This window comes from Barbus barbus (assembly GCF_936440315.1).
Source record: "Barbus barbus genome assembly, chromosome: 30".
In the NCBI taxonomy this organism is placed as follows: Eukaryota; Metazoa; Chordata; class Actinopteri; order Cypriniformes; family Cyprinidae; genus Barbus; species Barbus barbus.
In genome coordinates this window covers 18,104,800-18,124,019 of record NC_136758.1, presented here as the reverse complement: position 1 = coordinate 18,124,019, position 19,220 = coordinate 18,104,800, and the positions used below count along the sequence as shown (strand labels likewise).

Below are 19,220 nucleotides of genomic sequence, written 5' to 3'. Positions count from 1 at the left end.
TTTTTTTCTTTGTCCCGGGAGCTCCAGATACTCTCAGCCGAAATCAGTGGATAAGCTTGATTTTAGGTTTGAGTTTGTGCTTAAGGAAAGGTTAAGCAATCTTTATCTGTACATTTTTTTATTTGGTAACAATAGCTTATTCTAGAGTGGGTTTTTTTTTTTTATTGGGAAGCGTAACTGTCACTCAAGATGTGTTTTTATGACTCTGTTGGTTCAGAAACTTCTATTTTTATTGTATATTTCTCTAAAACCAACAACTTCTCTACTCCTTCTCACTATAATGCACCTACACACAAACAACCCCCCCCCAAAAAAAAAACTTTAACAGAAATACATTGGCCTGGTCTGCATTTTTTCAGGGGGAAAAGGCACTTTTGTTTTTCCTATCAGTTTGCTGTTTTTGTTTTTGTATTTTTTTTTTTTTTACATGAATTTTGTTAAAGGTCATTAATCTCAGAGTGGGTGGACAAAGATAATGGGTCTTATGAAAAAATGAAAAGTGTAGACTTTATTAATCACAATATCATGTGGTTTGCGATCACAGCTTTATTGTAAAGGAAATGGTAAGCTAACACACAGACTGCATAGACATGACATACAAACTGTAGGTTATTGTGAAATTGTGATAAACTGTTGTTTACACCGCTTCAGGAAACAGTTTCTTTGTTTAATGTATTGTAGGGTATATTTGATACTCAGAAGGTCTACTAAATGTCAACAGTGTTATTACAAAGAGCAGTGGAGGCTTGACATTTTACCTATTTGACTTACACTAAGTTTTCTATATTTTATTTCATCTATAAATGTTGCCACAACATTTGAGTTTCCAAACAACAGGATGTTTGTATACGCACACACACACACACACACACACACACACACACACACATACACACTAAATATTTGAGCATATCCTTTCACATGACCTCACATACTTGAATATCTGCATGTGAATCATATTCCCAAACTGTCTATTAAAGATATTAACCTGAAGCGCTGAACACTATCTTAAGAAAAACTTTTAGACTTTGTTTCTTTGGTGGAACACAAAAGAAGATATTTTGAAAAAGAACGTTACAACTGTTTCTGTCCTTACAATTAAAGTCAATGGGGTCCAAAACAACACTGGGTCCCACAGACTTTCCTTGATATGCAATCCATTAGACAGAATTGTCTTATACTAATACAAAATAATCTTCTATACATCGTCCATGAAAAACAGTCAAGAAAACAGGCTCTAAGATTAAACTCAATGAGATTAGAGCTGTGGGCATTGTGAGGGTCTGTTACAAATTGCAAGGTCTGAAATGCTCTCTAACTAATCTAATCACACTAACACAGTGCTCTTGATATCATTTTTTTTATAAGCTGTTAATAAGAAATTCAGTTCCTCTCATCTGCCAAAGCAATGCAGTATTACCTGTTTTAACCTTATCTCCATTTTCTCGCATATGGACAGATCTTTGTGTGAGTGATTTGAGCAAAATGTGAACTAGGTCTTTTTATAGATCACGATGTGGATGTTTTTGAGTCTGTGATCCCTGTTTGACCCATGTGCATACCAAATGCTATAATTTGTTCAGTCTTTGCATAACTATGGATCTAGAGTTGCTGCTACATGGCTGGCATGCAAACCAGCCTGAAATGATCCAGCAGACATGACTGACAGATGTTAGGAGGCTTTCATAGAGTCCATATGTGTGTCATATGAATGTCTATTTTAAGTCAGAGGGGTAAAAGAGAGCTTGGTCTTCAGTCTTCATTTCGCATGTTCGTACAGAGTGGCTTCCAAATCAAAATCTGATTTAAACATGAAAGTTTTACAATTTTAAGAAATGTTAGTAAAACGAAACAAGTAAGAAATGTTGTAGAGATTCTGCACTATTTCTGGGTCACTTATTAACTAATCTGTGACACTGATCATGTGACTTACAGATAATCAGATGTTCTTACTGTCTGGATCATCTCAAATCAAGCTTGAGAGCATGATGATTAGGTTTTGTGCAAACTTGAGTTCATGCAGCTCAAGTAACGCAAACCAGATAAGACATTTTGATATTCATGTTTTTTTTACACTATCTTTTCTTTCGGATTGTTTTCTTCTTATATAAACTACTGTTTAAAACTTTGGGATTGATTTTTTTTATGTTTATGAAAGAAGTCTCTAATGCTCACCAAAGCGGCATTTATTTGATCAAAAAGATAGTAATCAATGTTAAAATCTGTTTTGCTACTTAATATTATTCTTAATATACTTACTGACTGGAACAGTATTTTGTAATAGTAATATATATATAATATAAAAATAGATGTGAAAGAATGTAGATTTTCTGTCTTGAACTGAAAACTCAGCGTGCTGAAAAAAAGTTGGGTTGGAGCAGGAATGCCACAAGTTTTATCAATAAGGAATGAGGAAAGGGCTGTTTATACTTCCTCAGCATTGTGATTGGTGGATTCATATGAACATGCTCCTCCTGAAACCTCTGTAAGGAAGGTTACATCCACAGTTGTGTGTGAAGTCACAGGCAAAACCTCACCGGTCCATTCGGATGAAAACATAACATAAGGACATATGATCTCGCTCAGCTCACTTTCAAATATACCCATTGTTCCTGATGAGCTGACATACAGGACAAACTTACTTTTTAATGTAAGACAAAGAAAAATAAACATGGACAGAGACTTTTTAAACAGTGGGATGCAGCAGGAAGAGCTTTGTCTGTGCTGAGCAAATGCTGGAAACTGAGATTCATTCAAAAAGTAGGCCCATGACTTGTTTCCTCATGTGACGAACCACAAAGAGTCATGCGTAACATCTGACCACACTTCAGTCAGATTGGCAAAGGAAATCCAGCAGAAACCTGTGAATTTCAACACTTCCCCGTGGAAAAACTAGTTTTCTGGTCTTCCAGGCTGGTTTAGGTGGGTTTTGAGGTCATTTGCTGCTCTTTAAACCTCCATAGCCAGCTACTAAGTGGTTTATTGGACTAGATAGAAACCAGTATTTTACAGCATTATACCTGTTCCTCCTCAAATTAATGTTTAGAATGAGCTCAAGTAATTATATGTATAATTAAATAAATAACTTACATTTTATACTAGAATTCGTCAGAATGACTCTAAAAACCAATATAAACCCAAAATAAATAAACCAGTCGAAGTACAAGGAATTGTCAGAAGTCTTTCCAGGTAACGTTAAAGCAACTAGGCAAACAGTTTTCATTCCAGTGACGAAGGAAGCACTGTAAACAAAGTGAATGTATGGTAAATAGTGCTGTAAATAAGGAGGGTTTACACCCCGCCCTGTGAGGAGTGGATGCATCATAAGCAGATCTGGAGACGGGCAGGATGTGAACACACACACTCTCTCGCAGCTGGAGCTGAAAGGTAATAATGACTTTGACAAAGATAAAGGCAGAAGTTTGGTATTAGTTCGGTTCAGTTCCAGTCGGTGTCCGCTGAGTTTTGATAGCAAGAAGTCCGCTTTAACTTTCATGTTTTGTGGCGAGGAGTGCGACACGGAGTCGTCCGCGTGCGGGTGAGTTTTAAAACACTCCCTTCTCTTTACAAATGCTGTTTCAGAGAAAGTTAATGTGTCTGTTGGGTGTAGGCCTATTTTCGGCATTTTACCGGTCAGAAGTAAAGTTAGTTTGGTTGTATCTCTTCTGCTGCGTCACCTGGGTGAGAGGTACAGTCACAGATTGCGTTTCGTAGTTAAAATTGTTAACAGCTTCGTGAAATACATGCGAGTGGTTGGCTGAGTCAGAGAAATAACTAGACTACTCCAAAACAGTCTAAATTTAGTCGCTGCCGTAGTTCGTGCTGGAAGCTGTTTATATTAATGCTTACGTGTGTGTCTAGTGTGTACAATATCTATGTTAGATGTTATTAGAGAAGGTTGGTATTAGTAGTAGATTAACCGATATCAGCTGTTCCCCATTTTCAGTTTCACGTTCTGTAGTTTTGAATGAATCCTCATTAGGCTGTATTTGTGGTCTTTGTTCCCAGGTTGTGACCTGCCTGCTCATGTCTGTACAAGGGGTGCATTTACTTTGACAGTTGGTATGGTGTTGGTTTATCAGTACAGCTACAGCACAATGAATAGTATGAACATTATTCTTCTCATTTATAAAGTGCATCATTTACTGTCGTAACAATCTCAATTGACTTTTAACCAAGCACATTGCACATTTATGGTGTGTGCCTTGTTGTTTGCATGTAGATTGATTCCTGGTTGAAAGGGAAGTGAAATTTCAGTTAAATTAAAACGATAGTTTTAGGGAATCAAATGACAGCTGTTCAGTTAAAATGCATTAAATGACCTTTAAACTCTTCCTGCCCTCTATGAATCCAGCCTAAATGAGAATTCATAATGTAAGATCTTTCCTCTCAGTTACAGGTTCCTTCTTCCCCTAAGCTTTATTTGTTGTTACAGTTGTAAGTTAGAAATGATATGAAGTGTTTGCTTTCATCAGTGATGCTTTGTAACCTAAATGTATTCAGACTGTTCTCTGAAGGGGTTGAAAGTGCAGACGAAGATTAGATCAGAGGCCACTTCCAGGAATGTTTCTTAAGACCTGTTTGATTCTGAATGTCCTTTCTCCGAGAAGGAGAAAAAGATCCTGAAAAAAAGAAAGTCATGCTTATGGATTAACATGAGTAACCATATACTAGGAAGTAACAGTAATGACCAGTCATGACAATGTATTTTTCATTTTTATGATTGGTTATGGTGGCACTTTAGCTTGGCGTTGGGTGAACATGCCGTCTTTAGATAATTACATTTAAGTGCAATATTTGCAGAGCCAATCTGTTCTATTATAATGTGAATGAGATTTTTCTCAAATGTTGTAAATTCTTATGCATCCACGATTTTTAGTGCGTTGTTACAGGAAGAGCACAATTTGGATTCTTCACACTCATATGTCCTGTTTGTTTAGTGATCACAGAAGCTCTGAGTAAAAGCCTCTTAAGCAGTAGCGTAGCTGTGGGCCCGGGCCCACCCACTTTTATCTGTGGGAAGTTGGTAATTGAGAATGAGACCCAATGAGAAGTTGGTAATTTTTCAAATGAATGTAATTTATTAAACTATAATAATAAATGTCTTATTTTACTGTAACTTTATATATTTATTACAAATATTAAACACTTATTTTCATGGTCAATTACAGGTCGTTTCTTAGTTTTCCCTCTTCACACTTGTCAAAATTGATGATTCGATCGATTCTGTTAGTCCCACCATAATTTGCAGCTGCGCACATTTCTGCGGTCCTCGATGTGCGTGAACTTCCTTAGTTAATGCGTTAACTAAGATTAGTAATACATTCCTTACCGTGTTTATTTCATCTTTGTTAACCTTAGCTCAGGCAAATGTTAACACTTGAAATTTTTAATTTAATAAAGTCCTATTAGTAAATTTTGAAATGAACATTAACATAAAATTTACTAATGTTAATGCTTGCTTTATAAGTGCTGTGTAATGAACCTTCGTGCTGTATTTTTTTGTTGGCCATTTGACATGCAGTTTTCCTATGCTGCACACTTGGACCACCCAGTTTTATGTAGGCCCACCCACTTAAACGTTTCTGGCAATGCTAGTGCTCTTAAGTGTCATTTAAGCAGACAGAATTTTATTTTTTTGGGGAACTAGGTCTATCTGTTGAATTGCATGACACTTGGACATTGAGAGACAGCAAATGTTGCTTTAACCTTATTACTGGGCGATATATCGAATATTAGCGATAATATCGCATTATGACGACGATGTTAAATTTGAAAATATCGTGAATATCGAATATTTCAAATTCAAATATTTCCCAAAATAACGCGCCGGACGTCCAATATTACGCCCCCTTAAGCATTACCGCGCAAGAGACGAGAGGTAGCTTTCATTCGTGCGGTTGCCAGATATCAAGAGTTCAAATCCCCGAATTAGAGTTTATCTGTTACAAGCATACATTTTCTTCCCGGTGTTAGTTTATTGTAAGCAATCTGGCAACCAGGCACGCGCTCGCTCTTCATTACAGAAGCACCGCAGACTTTGATCTGAAGTCACAGACAAACAAGCTGGAGTTTAGCGGTCAAAATAAGTGTCCCTCAGCCGGTCTGTGTTCTGTCAGGAGATCTCGACTGTATTGTTTGTGATTGTGATCGCTGAATAAATGCACTTAGCCGCTGTTGTTTGAACAGAGAAACATAGGCTATTGCAATTTGGAATTACTATTAGGAATTTCACTGTTATAATATTTTTCATTTGTTTTACCAGCTTTCATAATATAGACAGAGAGAGTGCATAAGTCTTTTGGTATGTGTGTGTATATAGATGAGGTCAAAAAAAACATGTATGAGTCCACATTCTATTGATTTGTGCTCATGGTGGTGGATCATCCATAAGGCACATTTCTCCAAATTTGCCAAATTAGCTAAGAAATACCTGTGTGTTCCAACAGCTAGCTCCCCATCTGAGAGGGTTTTTAGTGCCTGTGGGAACATAGTTTCATGCCACAGAGCCTCTTTTAAACTAGAGAGTTGACAGATTTTTGTTCTTAGCTAAAAACTTGTAAAAACATTAAAATAAAATAAAAATACTTATCCCAGTTTAATTACTTCCCCCAGTTGCACAGTGTAAATGGTCAGTTGCATGCACTAAAAATGTTGACAGAATGCACATTCTGTACTTGTTTTGCATTATTTCAGTTACATATACATGTTAATTTAGTAAAAAGCAGTAAGTGATCACTTGGTCTAGATTTTTTTTTTTTTTTTTATGCTTATATTTGCACTAAACATACAAATTTACTTTGTAACAATAGCTGTTCTATCTAAATTGTTTTTTTGTTTTTTTTGTTTTTTTAATGGGGCAAAAGAAAATAGTTTTTTATTATTATTTAAAATGCAAACATATCTACATATATATCGGATATCGTAAAAATTTAGAAAATATCGAGAGATCAATTTTTTTTATATATCGCCCAGCCCTACTGGTAACCATTTACAGCTTGTCCTTCCTCATTAACAAACAGTTTTAACTGTGGAGTCAGAATGAGTTTCATTCCTGCCTGGGTTTCACTAGCGTGTAGAATGTAAGCCTGATTACAGAGACATTGCATGCTCTTAGGGAATGTAGCCTACAGTCTTCAAGTATGTGCTTGAGTTTAGCACAACCCCCCAGATTAGGTTTTTTAGGTTGTGGCAGTGCATTTGGCTTGGAAAAATTGAAGTACAGTCTCTTGCATCAATGATTTCCTTTTGTATTTTAATTGTTGCTTAAATTTTAGCACTCCAAAACATTTTAGAAGTAATGAAAGAGCACATGTTTTCTATTCTTGTACTTCTCAAGTCATCGTGCATTGAGCAGTAGGAAGACCAGTCAGTGGGGTTTTTGACTAACTAGGGTAAATCCCCTGGAGTTAGACTCGTTATGCATTTCCATGATGACTCAAGGGATGTCCTTCAGTGTAAGCTTGTGCCCCCCTGGTGTTGGTCTCGTTTTACCCATATAAACGTAAGCATTTTTAAAGTAACCTACAGAATGTGTTAAAGATTTAGAGACTTGTCTTTTGAGGAAAAACCTGCAGTCAGTCAGTTTCTTACAGGGGCTTCCTGCCTGTAGCGGAGTTCCTTAGAAGTGTCCTTTAAGATCTCTCACACTCTTTCATGTCATTGTGTTTTGGACACTTGTGTTCCATTTAGCCGCCACATGGGAAAACTCCACCCCAGATAATTAGTTTCAGTGATAGAGAATTCACCCTCTTCCAGGAAATCTACTCAGTGCCTAGAGACTTCAGATACATTATATTATGAAAGGGGAGATGGGCTGGTAATGGCCTTGTTTTTGTTTCACGTTGCCAAGCTGTATATGTAAAAGAGAAGCGTAAATAATTTTTGTTCACATTTCTTCCTTCACAAATACACTACCATTCAAAGGTTAAAAGCATTCAATTGATCAAAAGTGTCTGTGAAACTTTCTATTCATCAGAAAAAAAGAACATTTCCCAAAAATACTTTGTAACAAATCTGTTTTCAAAACTGATAAGGAATGTTTTCTGAGCTGCAACTCGGCATGTTAAAATGATTTCTGAAGGATCATGTGACACTGAAGACTGGAGTAATGATTGCTGAAAATTCAGCTTTGCCATCACAAGAATAAATTACATTTTAAAATATATTAAAATAGAGAACAGTTATTTGAAATTGCAAATATATATCACAATATTACTGTATTTTTGATCAAATAAACGCAGTCTTTATAGCAGCATGATAGTCGTCTTTTAAAGACATTACCTCACCGACTCCAAACTTAGTCATTTGGACCTGTTTTTTTTTTTTATATAGTTTTCTGTCCATCTTTTTGAGTCCGTGTGTTGGTGATCATGTTTTGAGGGTGTTTGACCTATACAGAAATGAGTTTGTGACTTTTTTTGAGAGATACTCTCTTAAAAATTCACATAAATGACTTGCAGTCCCCATGCACAGTGCCCAGGTAGTTCATCACAGAGTGGCTGGCTTGCTTTTTGTTTAACCCTCAACATTATTATTCATCTCTTACAACAGAAGTGTACTGGAAGTAACAGAAATTGTCATCAGTGAGTGGGTGTATAGATAGTGCTTTTAATCTTAACTGGAGCTATATATAGTGTGCTCTGTTCTAATTCATACATGCAGACACACACGTGTTACATACTGGTTCTGCTTCTAGGTTTCTTGTTCATATGTACTGATTTGTTGACTAAAAAAGTGGTTTTTAACTGGTTGGTCACTGGTCTATTTATTGGGTATGCGGGCAGTGCATAATTAGCTGCATTTTGTATTTTTGTGTTTAGCATAGTTTGGTTGGGGAAAATAAATAGACAGTTTAGATTTTAAAAGTGTTGGTAAGCACAGATTTTTCTACAAATTCATCTGAAATTTGACAAATTGGTCAGATGCATTAGACCTGTTCATCCTCAAAAGCCTTTAACCAAACAATGCAAAGGGGGCAGTCGTGGATAGAAATGGATAGAGCGTCAGACTTGTAACCTGAGGTTGTGGGTTCGAGTCTCGGGGTCCAGCAGGAATTGTCGGTGGGGGGAGTGAATAACAAGCGCTCTCTCCACCTTCAATACCACGACTGAGGTGAGACCCTTGAGCAAGGCACCGATCCCCCAACTGCTTCCCGGGCTGCCCACTGCTCCAGGTGTTTGTTCACTACTGTGTGTGTGCACTTGGATGGGTTAAATTCACACAAATTCAGCACAAGTTCCGAGTATGGGTCACCATACTTGGCCACATACTTGGTAGACATGGTTCGACCATAAACAATAAATCATTGACCACTGAGAACAGGAAACTGTTGAAACATTTACAAAAAAAAATAATTTTCCTATTCAGCATGTCATCTGTGCATTTTTGCATATTGTTGGACTTATGATAGTAAGGATTTTCTGTTTAGTTTTGTACAGCATGCACCTTTTTTGTGTGTTGTCTTGTCATTAATTGTTGAACCATATGTCATTGTAGGGTTACCATTAAAGTGTGCTAGTTTTTCATAATGAGAGAATTAAATACTTAAATTTGGATTTTCTCTTTTTATTTAAAACTTGCCAAAGCAAGAGAATAAGTCTGTATCAGTATGGAAATGGCTTTATATCTCATAAAAATTGAGTAAAGACAGGACAAGTTAATGTAATACCCATATTTCCATCTCTGTGAAAACAACCATTAAATGCACACCTGCAACCGCACGTCAGTTGAATGAATGCTTTTTTGAATGCAAGTTGCGACGTAAACCCTGCTCTGCTTTGCATTTTGCTTAAAGACAGAACAGCAGATTCTTCCTTGTTTTGACTTGTTCTGGACATGTCAAGGAGGCTCTGTAAATTCTCATGACATTTACATTCACCTTTTCTCACAGTAAAAAAATCTAAATCCATCCAGCCTGCTAATAGCTGTGCAAAAATACAAATAAATACTCTTGACGCATGCATCTAGAGCAGTAGCACAAATTATACCACCGCATGCTGTATAATCCTATTTTATGGCATTGACTAGTTGCTATGGTTTCTGCTTTGGATTTTGCACACTGTTGCTTAAGTTCCTTTCCTGACCAACAGCAAGATGATTAACCAACAAGTTGGTTGGTTTCACAAACCAGGAAAGTTCTTTCACAACCATAGATGAGCTAGATTGTTATTATAAGTGAACAGATAATTTAGTTAAACTGTTTTTTAATTCCTTATTTTTTGACAGATTTTCAGTTTTAGGACACACAAATAGAGAACGTAAACCAAAATATCTACAAGGAGACACTCACATTCACAGAGAAAAAGAAAAAAAAAAAGATTGCAGTAATAAAAAAATAAAAATAAAAAAAAACAGTTACATGAGGTCTTACAAGAAATCAAGAACCGCATGGTACAGATAGAAGTTGAAGTGCACTTTGGAAGTCTAGCCATTGATTGTTTGAAGTATATAACAATCCCATTTCCTCAAATTTACCCTTTTGTTCTTCTGTTACTGGTGAGAGAAGGTTATTTTTTCCATAGAGCATATTTGACTGACAATTCTTCGAAGAAGATCCATATCGGGAGGGCTTCTGTTAAAGCCTGTTACCCTTGATCTTAAGTGTCCCGCCCTTCCCCAAAAAGACTGAATATGGACATAACCAAAAAATGTGGGCAGAGTCAGAGCCATTTGTAAAGGGCTAATGAAAGCATCAGTGTGAGTCTGTTGATGTGAGGTGGAGAGAGATTCAGTTCATTGTTTACACAGCAAATGTACTGTTAATTATTAATAAGAGACTTCACTTCCTGGGCACTCTTTAGCTACTTGGTGCACTTACGATCAGAGAGAAGAGGAGCAGATGCACTAAATGTCTGGATTGTAGTCATCATTACCCTCAAAAGTACTTTATGCCCTGGACGTGGCTTTGAAATGTTTAGACATTATTTGTTGTATCTTAATTTGTGTTCCGAAGATGAACGGAGGTCTTGTGTGTTTGAAACAACACGAGGGCGAGTAATTAATGACAGAATTTTCATTTTTGGATGAACTAACCCTTTAATGTATACATTTTCACCAGATGTCAGTAGCAACCATATTCATACATGGAAAGAAAACAAAACAAATGAGTTCAGAAATTAAGTTATGTGTAATAGAATGGAATGACACAGGGAAAAAGCATTCAACTACTGAAATTTATTTAATACTTTGTACAGAAGCCTTTGTTGGTAATGACCGCTTAAAGACGCCTCCTGTATGGAGAAACTAGTCGCATGCATTGCTCAGGTGTGATTTTTAGCCCATTCTTTCATACAGTCTTCAAATCTTGAAGGTTCTGCGGGCCTCTTCTATGAACTCCTGATCTTTTAGTTCTTATTTTCTGTTGAATTCAAGTCAGGTGATTAGCTGGCGATTCTAGCAGCTTTATTTTCTTTCTCTGAAACCAATTTAGAGTTTCCTTTGCTGTGTTTGGGATCATTGTTTTGCTGAAATGTCCACCTTGTTTCATGTTCATCATCCTGGTACTGTAGATGTTGGGACTGAACCAGCTAATATTAATTTCCACTGACAGCGCAGCAGGCAGGATAGCTTTCTAATTACTGCTAGATTTCAGCAGGTGTCTTGGCTTTCCATTCCTTTTTGCACCTACCTTAATTTTTGAACTTTTTGTTTTCTTTGTATGTATGGATTATTTGGGTTATCAACATCTGTTGAAATTTTCAAGGCAACGGAACTTTTAGAAATATATTTACTGAGAAAAATGGTGATATATTAAATATTTATATTTATAAATAAATGTATGTATATGTGTGTGCTGTCAAACGATTAATCACATCCAAAATAAGTTTGTTTACATGTATGTGTACTGTTTATTTATGTATATATAAATACACACATGGTATATGTTTTGAAAATGTTTACATTTATTTCTTTATAATTATATTTTATATTATATATGAAATATATTTCCTAAACAACATTTTTCTTAAATATACGTGCTTGTTTGTATTTATATTTATATTTATATATATATACATACATGCATGCATATACACAGAGCACACACTCATTATGTCAACAAACTTATTTTTGGATGCGATTAATCATTTGACAGCACAAATATACATACTTTTTTTTTTGTCGAGTTGTCATTTTCTTATGAAAAAGTCATAAGCCTAATATATTAAATGTGTGCTTTTAGTGGTTATTTCCATTTCAATTTGTCACTTGTCGGTGATTTGCATTGTGGATATGAAGACATTTGGGTGGAGTGACAGTGGAAGAGAGTTTTCTTTGCTAATAATCTCAGAATTTGGTTCGCTTTAGAGCTCGATCTGCCTTTGTGAAAAGTACTAGTAGGCCTACTTGCACCAGGTTTTCAGTCACTCAAAGAGAAGTGGTATTTTTCTGCTAGTCATTTCAAGCCAGGCCAACAAATAATTGAGCTAAGACCACCTGGGCTAATCTTCAAGTGTGAACAGACTCTGTTTATGCTTGCCGTTTCAGGCTCTCGTGTTCCCTCAGACCTTCCATGTGTCCATTACTATAGCAGCAGCAAAACATGTTTTTCTTTCTCCCCAGATCTGGATTTCCTCTCCACATCATTCCTGTTTCTGTGATTCGCTCTGTTAGTGTGTCAGGATGGGCTAAAAACAATTGCTAGCACATGCGCACCATAAACCTGGACCCTCCACAGTCTCACCTGTGCACAGGTAAACAGGTACACATGGCCCTGAGTAATTATTTCAGCTGAGAAAAAAACTTAATTTGTTTATATTCAATGTTTAGTCATAATTCACTAAAATACCTTTTAAATGGTTCATGGTTCATAATTTAATTCAAGAATATTGGACATATAGTCAAAACAAAGATAATGCTGTTTCTTGTTGGAAAATCAATGACTCTCTTGTCATTGACTGGCTTATATGTAGTCTTTAAATCACCACTGATCCCAGAGGCCAGCTGACCCATGAGGCCACTCTAACTTTAGTCCTTTATTGTACCTGCAACGCTAGACTGCCTCTAAACTCACATTCAGCTCTGTTCCATAGGAAGTACTACGCCTTATACTGATATCCCTAAGAGAGTTACAGGGAAGGGTGTGGGTTTTACAAAGAATAAGACGGGAGCGAGCGGAAAATGGGCTAGGATAGAGCAGAAAGAGAATGGAAAAGTAAGCTGAACTGAAGAATGTGGAGTTGAATAAATGAGAGAAACCATGTGCAACAAAGCAGAGGGGTTGCTGGGAAACAAAAGCAACAAAACAAGAGAAAGAGGAAGGAGTTGGTACAAGAGAAGCAACAGATGGATGAGAAAATGACATGTTCAGGTTAAATAAAAAAGTAATATTAGTCTTCAACAAGTGAATTGTCCGAAATGAAACCTTTCTCATATTGTTGGAATTTTAAATGGCAAAATTATTCCAAGTCGTCCCAAATAAAGTGTTATTTATGCAATTGTGGGTTAACTCTCATAAAGAGTTAAATATAAAGAGGTTCACATGGTTTAATTTTAGCATGCCGGTCTAAAATTAAAACGGTCAAGCTTGAAATGGGGCCAAGTCCAAGTAACTGATGTCTTTGTGTCTTCTTGTCTTACAATGTCTTAAGTAGTCATCTGTGATTGATATTTGTGCTTACTATTAGCTTGCAGTACTCAAACACTAGTTGCCAACACATGAAAAAAACAAACTCTGAAGCTTTGCACATTTTTTGGGTGGGTGGGGGGGGTGTATACGTAGAAACCTTTAGCTGAACCGTTCTGGTGAGAGATATTTGAAGAATCTGTCCTAGGAAATGGAAACTGTTTGGATGAATTACTTTTGAATGTGTTCAGAGAAATGTAGGTGCGTATATAATGAAATGGTTCCTTTTTCTTCCATATTAACAAAAATGTTAAATGTTAAAGGCAAGCCGAGTAAAAAATAATTGAAACTAGCTTTGCAGTTATCAGATATTATCTTGTGAAGTGCTGTTAGTCAATCACATCTTTAGTGTGCTAGTATTTCCTTTATTTGGGACTAAAACTGTCAGTAACCCTTTATTTCGATAGTCCACTTTAGACATTCTACTAACAGTTAGTAACTTTGCAACTACATGTCAACTAGCAGTCATTAGAGAATTAGTAGTCTGTCTGCTTAATAACTTCTGACACTTTATTTTGATGGCTCCACAACATACAACATACTGACTATAAGAATGTTAAGTATATCAACTTATTCTAATGACCCTAAACCTACCCTAACAATCTACTCTGAGTTGCAAATTAATGAGAATTAGTTGACATGTAGTTACCGATAATTAGTAGAATGTCTAAAGCGGGCTATCAAAATAAAGTGCAACCAAGCTGTCAAGCAGCACAATATTTGAAATCTTTGTAGCATTTATAAATGTTTACTGTCACTTTTGATCAGTTATCACAATTAATGCATGCTTGCTGAATAAAAGTATTTAAAAAATGCATATGCCACAGATACAGTCAGTATCACTACAGTGACCGGAACTAAGCCATCTGTATTCAGCTCTATCTGTAATTTGATCACACATTGGTTCATAAAAGTTTAGGAACCAATGGCTTCCTAGTTAGTTATTTTTTAGTCTGTAGTCATGAAAGTAGTCCCTCACATGTCCTGATCTGTTATTTTTTTTTGTCTCTGCTGTATAGGTGGTGAGTCTCGACACCATGCAAGGAACTCGGAGGAAGGTGAAGGTCATGGTGATGATGACAATGGTGTTCATCTTCATCGTGGTGGAGGTCTCTCGCAATGCTGGGAAGGGTGACGGCAACAAAAATAAGCAGCTGGTTCCCACAAAGCGTTTCTGGGCAAAAGATCTCCCTAGTGACGCCTACTGGAATCGCCGGCAGCAACAGCTGAACTACATCAACAATCGCAACCTAGAAAAACTCAACTTCACGATCGATAAGCTTCCAGACTGGCTAAACGACACAGTCAGTCTGGACTCCTGTGAGCCGAACTTCAGGGTGACCACCCAAGTCAAGGATTACAACTCGCTGCCGGATCGCTTCAAGGACTTTCTGCTTTACATGCACTGCAGGTCCTATCCCATCGTGATGGATCAGCCAAATATATGCAAAGACCCACCATTCCTCCTCCTAGCTATTAAATCTTTAGTCCCACACTTTGATCGACGTCAGGCCATCCGTGAGTCTTGGGGCAAAGCTGGCCGCCTTGCAAACAGAACGGTCGTTACGGTGTTTCTTCTTGGAAATGCAGCCACGGAGGACCACTTTCCTGATCTCTCAAAGATGCTTCTCCATGAGAGCTCCATACGTGGAGATATTCTTCAATGGGACTATAGAGACACCTTCTTCAACCTCACTATCAAGGAAGTGCTTTTCCTGGAATGGCTGAACACCCGCTGTCCTGGAGTCAGTTACGTCTTCAAGGGCGATGATGATGTTTTTGTTAACACCAAACGCATTATAGACTTCCTAAGCAATCTTTCTCATGCCAGAGCCAAGGAACTGTTTGTAGGAGATGTGATTACCAATGCTGGTCCACACCGGGACAAAAAGGTCAAGTATTTTATCCCCGAAAGCATGTTCGTTGGAACGTATCCTGCTTATGCGGGTGGGGGCGGTTATCTGTTCTCGGGACAGCTGGTCCAGAAACTTCACAACGTCTCGAGGTTGGTGCCCCTCTACCCCATTGATGATGTCTACACGGGTATGTGCCTTAAGAAACTGGGCCTTGCTCCTGAGAAGCACAAAGGCTTCAGAACCTTTGATATCGAGGAGAAATATCGCAATAATGCCTGTGCCTATAACAGCCTGATGCTGGTCCATCCCAGAAGTCCTCAACATATGATTAAAATCTGGGCCTGGCTGAATGACCCAGCCTTGAACTGTCAGTGAACTGCTGATCCAGGGTTTTGGCTGCTTTAAAGGGATAGTTCACCCAAAAATGCTAATTCTGTTATCATTTACACACCCTCATGACATGAGTGACTTTCTGTCTTTTCTTTCATTTGTTTGACCAGAAAAACACTGTGAATTATTATTATTATTAATAATAATTTAATTTTTTTGGCTTTCATAATATGGACATCTTTTGTTTTCTGTAGTTTGGAACAACATGAGATTGCGTAAATGATGACCAAATTGTAATTTTTGGGTGAACTAACGCTTTAACATTTTACCATTGTTCTAATGTGATTTTATTTAGCATCTTCAATTCGTATCAAAGGTCGGAAGTGATGATGAGCTCTTTAGGTGTCTATATATTTCAAATGTAGCTCTAAATTGCTACCCACATAGTATTCTAATGGCTTGACTTTTTGTGTCATCAAATTCTGCTGATAATGTTACAAGTATTTATGCAATGCTCTGTCTTTGGGAGATCAGCGGTGCTGAGGATTGTGGGAAATGTAGTTCAGCTGGTCTGAACATGGCACAGACCATACACAGCACACCTGAGCAGGATATACCTGTTGATCGTTTTGATAAAATATGGTCTCTTTTACTGTAGGACAATTCTGTTGCATTATGCTGAAGTGAATAGATGTGTTTGAACACACTATGCAGCCATCACAAGCCTAATCCATACTCGCTGCTCTAGTTTTCTATAATGGGTAGGAACATATTACCTTCCCGTTTATATTATACATCATATTGCCACAGCCTGTGCTCGTTTAGATTAATGAGGAGTTGGCTCATTTTTGAGCCCTATTTGTGAGGACAGCGGTTTTGGATGCCAACTAAATATAGGTTGCCTACCCAAACCACTACGTGTTTGCTTTCGACTTCATGCATTACTGGCTCTTTTCGTTCTAGATTTTTTTTCTTTTTTTTTTCTTCAGACAATCAGTTGCAAGTCATAAAGCTTTGTATTAACAGATTAGCCAAAACCAGGTCATTGCGTCAAAGAAATTTTTAAAATGTATCAAATCATTAACTCCTTTGCTGAAAAACCAGACGATATGCTTGCTCCCCTCTCAGATCTGATTCTCAGGATGCTTTTCGAGAGTTTTGATCAAGCTTGCAAATCCGATATAAGAAAGTTCAGAGCTATGGGTTTCATTTTCCATTTAAAATCTAGGGATCCCGCAATTTACCTTCTTGACTAAATGAATGAAACTTTGCAGCCAGTTTTCCAGACCTAAATTGAGCCTGTCTCTGTTGTGATCATGCTGTCGTTGCTTTTTCCCCCCCTTCTATAAAGAGGCCAGGAAACGGGGTCTCAGCTGGATGACTTAATTACTGAATTTTACACAGTGGCCACCAACTATGTTACAGTGACCCCTGCTGGTCTGCATATGTTTTTTTTTTTAAATAAACACTGGACCTTTTTTCAAATCTGTCTTAAGCTTGATTGAATATTTAAATCATGTCTATGGCCTGCCAGTCAACTAGAAATATATTTTTCTGTGACCGTTCACCATCGACTGTGTCTCCTATTAAAGACACTTAGGCCTAGTAATTTCCTAGGGTGTGCTGACTATATCCTCTCTATAAATATAATCTGTTACGCATTCTGCCTCATTGGTTGCTTGCTGAAGACCTAAATCAAGCTTGTGTCATGTAGTGTTTATGTAGTGTCACAATTTGTAGTGTTTAATATTATGTTGTCCACCCAGCTATGAGAAATGAGGGCTAAGGATGTGGGGTTTTTTTTTTTATTGTCTCTGCTAATAGCAAGACAAGCACATGGTTTAACAGCCTGATGTAGTGTTTGGTGGGAGGAACAAAGTGTTTACATGAGGTCATGAACAGTACAAAAAGCTTGTATTTATAAACTACAATTTTGTCCATGACAAAGATAGATTATGCAAGTTTTTATACACTGGTATTTACTGTACTCCTGTGAGTTTTCTCAAAATTTCCAGGTTGTTGTTTTTGCTCTTGCATCTGTGCATAACTTTGAAGAAAACAAACTCTTGCCTTTTGTTCACAACTGTTTATGTATTAGAAATTCTTTTAAAAAGCAATTTAGATTTTGTTACTGCCTTTAAAAATTCTTTATTTCATCATGAGATATTTGAATGTTAATATGATGCCTTAAATGTCTTTAGTTGTGCATGTATGTATATTTATGTGTATTTGTTGATGTACGTACAGGCTGAGGAGTGTGATCATGAAAATCCAGTTCTAAAAGTGAAATCATGATTCTGTTTGTATTTTTGAATTATTACTCCGTTGTGTCTATATGGAATTTTTTAAACATTTAATTTTGTTTAACTTTTCCCACAAAATTATTTTTAGAGCAGTCAAATGACTTTTTTTGCTACATCTATATGCTGATTCATTTCTGACAACGCCTCTTACCAAAAAACAGTGAACTACATAAACGTTATTACCAAAATGTGCCTGTTAATTCTGATTGTTAATCTGTCTTTTGTAATTGAATATGCACATGTTTATTTTGTTTTTGACTGCCTTTTTTTTTTATCATTTGTTTTTATTGTAATAAATGGAATAAAGTGATTTCTTGTACCTCTATCATTCTCATCTGAGTGCTTGTATTATTAATTTTCTGTTCAGTTCTGCTATCAGATGTAATATTATTAAAATTTGATAAATTGCACCCCCCCCCCCCCCCCCCCCCCTACACACACACACACACACACACGTGTGTGTGTAGCTGTAGTTTATTTTTACCAGCAGAGGGCATCTTTGTTCTTTGTGTGTCTTGGAGTCAATATGCCTGAGCTCTTCTGTGGTGGATCATTTTTGTCACTCCATTTTGTCTGACACATACATTATCAGTAATTTCTTAAAGCTTAATGTCATCCTCTCTTTGATTCACTAAGGTACTTTGTCATGATCAGTTCTGTGAAAATGTCTTGTTTCAACATGCAGCATAATTTCTCCTCTGACATTTAATTATAGCAGTACTCACAAGTCATCTGCGTCTCTAAGAGATCTAGAGCTCAGCTAAACTCTGAATTTTTATACCTAACTGCACTTAACGTGTTCTCTGTACTGCAAAAAGCACTATTCACACTTCTTTGTGTCATTTACTGCGGGGATAAGAATGCAGTACATGTACTTTCTTGTTGGTTGCTTAGAACGAAAGAGATTAAAAAAATAGCTTTAATGTAAATGTAGGTGGGTAGTCAAAATGACTACAATATGTTGGACATTTCTTCTGTTACGATTTTATGTAAAATTTTATTTTTTTTAAACTTGAGTCCATCTCTGCTCTAGTCATTAAAACAAAAAGGAGACCAAATTCATGTTTTCAGCTTTTCACTCAAATTGACATGCTGATAATATAAAAT

The 19,220-nt window shown here is 36.8% G+C and overlaps 1 protein-coding gene across 2 annotated transcripts; it reads left to right on the top strand.

Annotated features, from left to right (window-relative positions):
* Positions 1 to 3,398: 3,398 nt before the first annotated feature.
* On the top strand, positions 3,399 to 18,434 carry b3gnt2b (UDP-GlcNAc:betaGal beta-1,3-N-acetylglucosaminyltransferase 2b). 2 transcript variants are annotated; one of them, XM_079386621.1, is made up of 3 exons: positions 3,399 to 3,538; positions 12,562 to 12,692; positions 14,644 to 18,434. In XM_079386621.1, the coding sequence occupies exon 3, from the start codon at positions 14,662 to 14,664 to the stop codon at positions 15,853 to 15,855; it is 1,194 nt and encodes a 397-aa protein (XP_079242747.1). In that variant the 5' UTR covers positions 3,399 to 3,538; positions 12,562 to 12,692; positions 14,644 to 14,661; the 3' UTR covers positions 15,856 to 18,434. The 2 variants fall into 2 exon arrangements, with proteins under 2 accessions (XP_079242747.1, XP_079242748.1); XM_079386622.1 differs by lacking the exon at positions 12,562 to 12,692.
* The last annotated feature ends 786 nt before the right edge of the window (positions 18,435 to 19,220 follow it).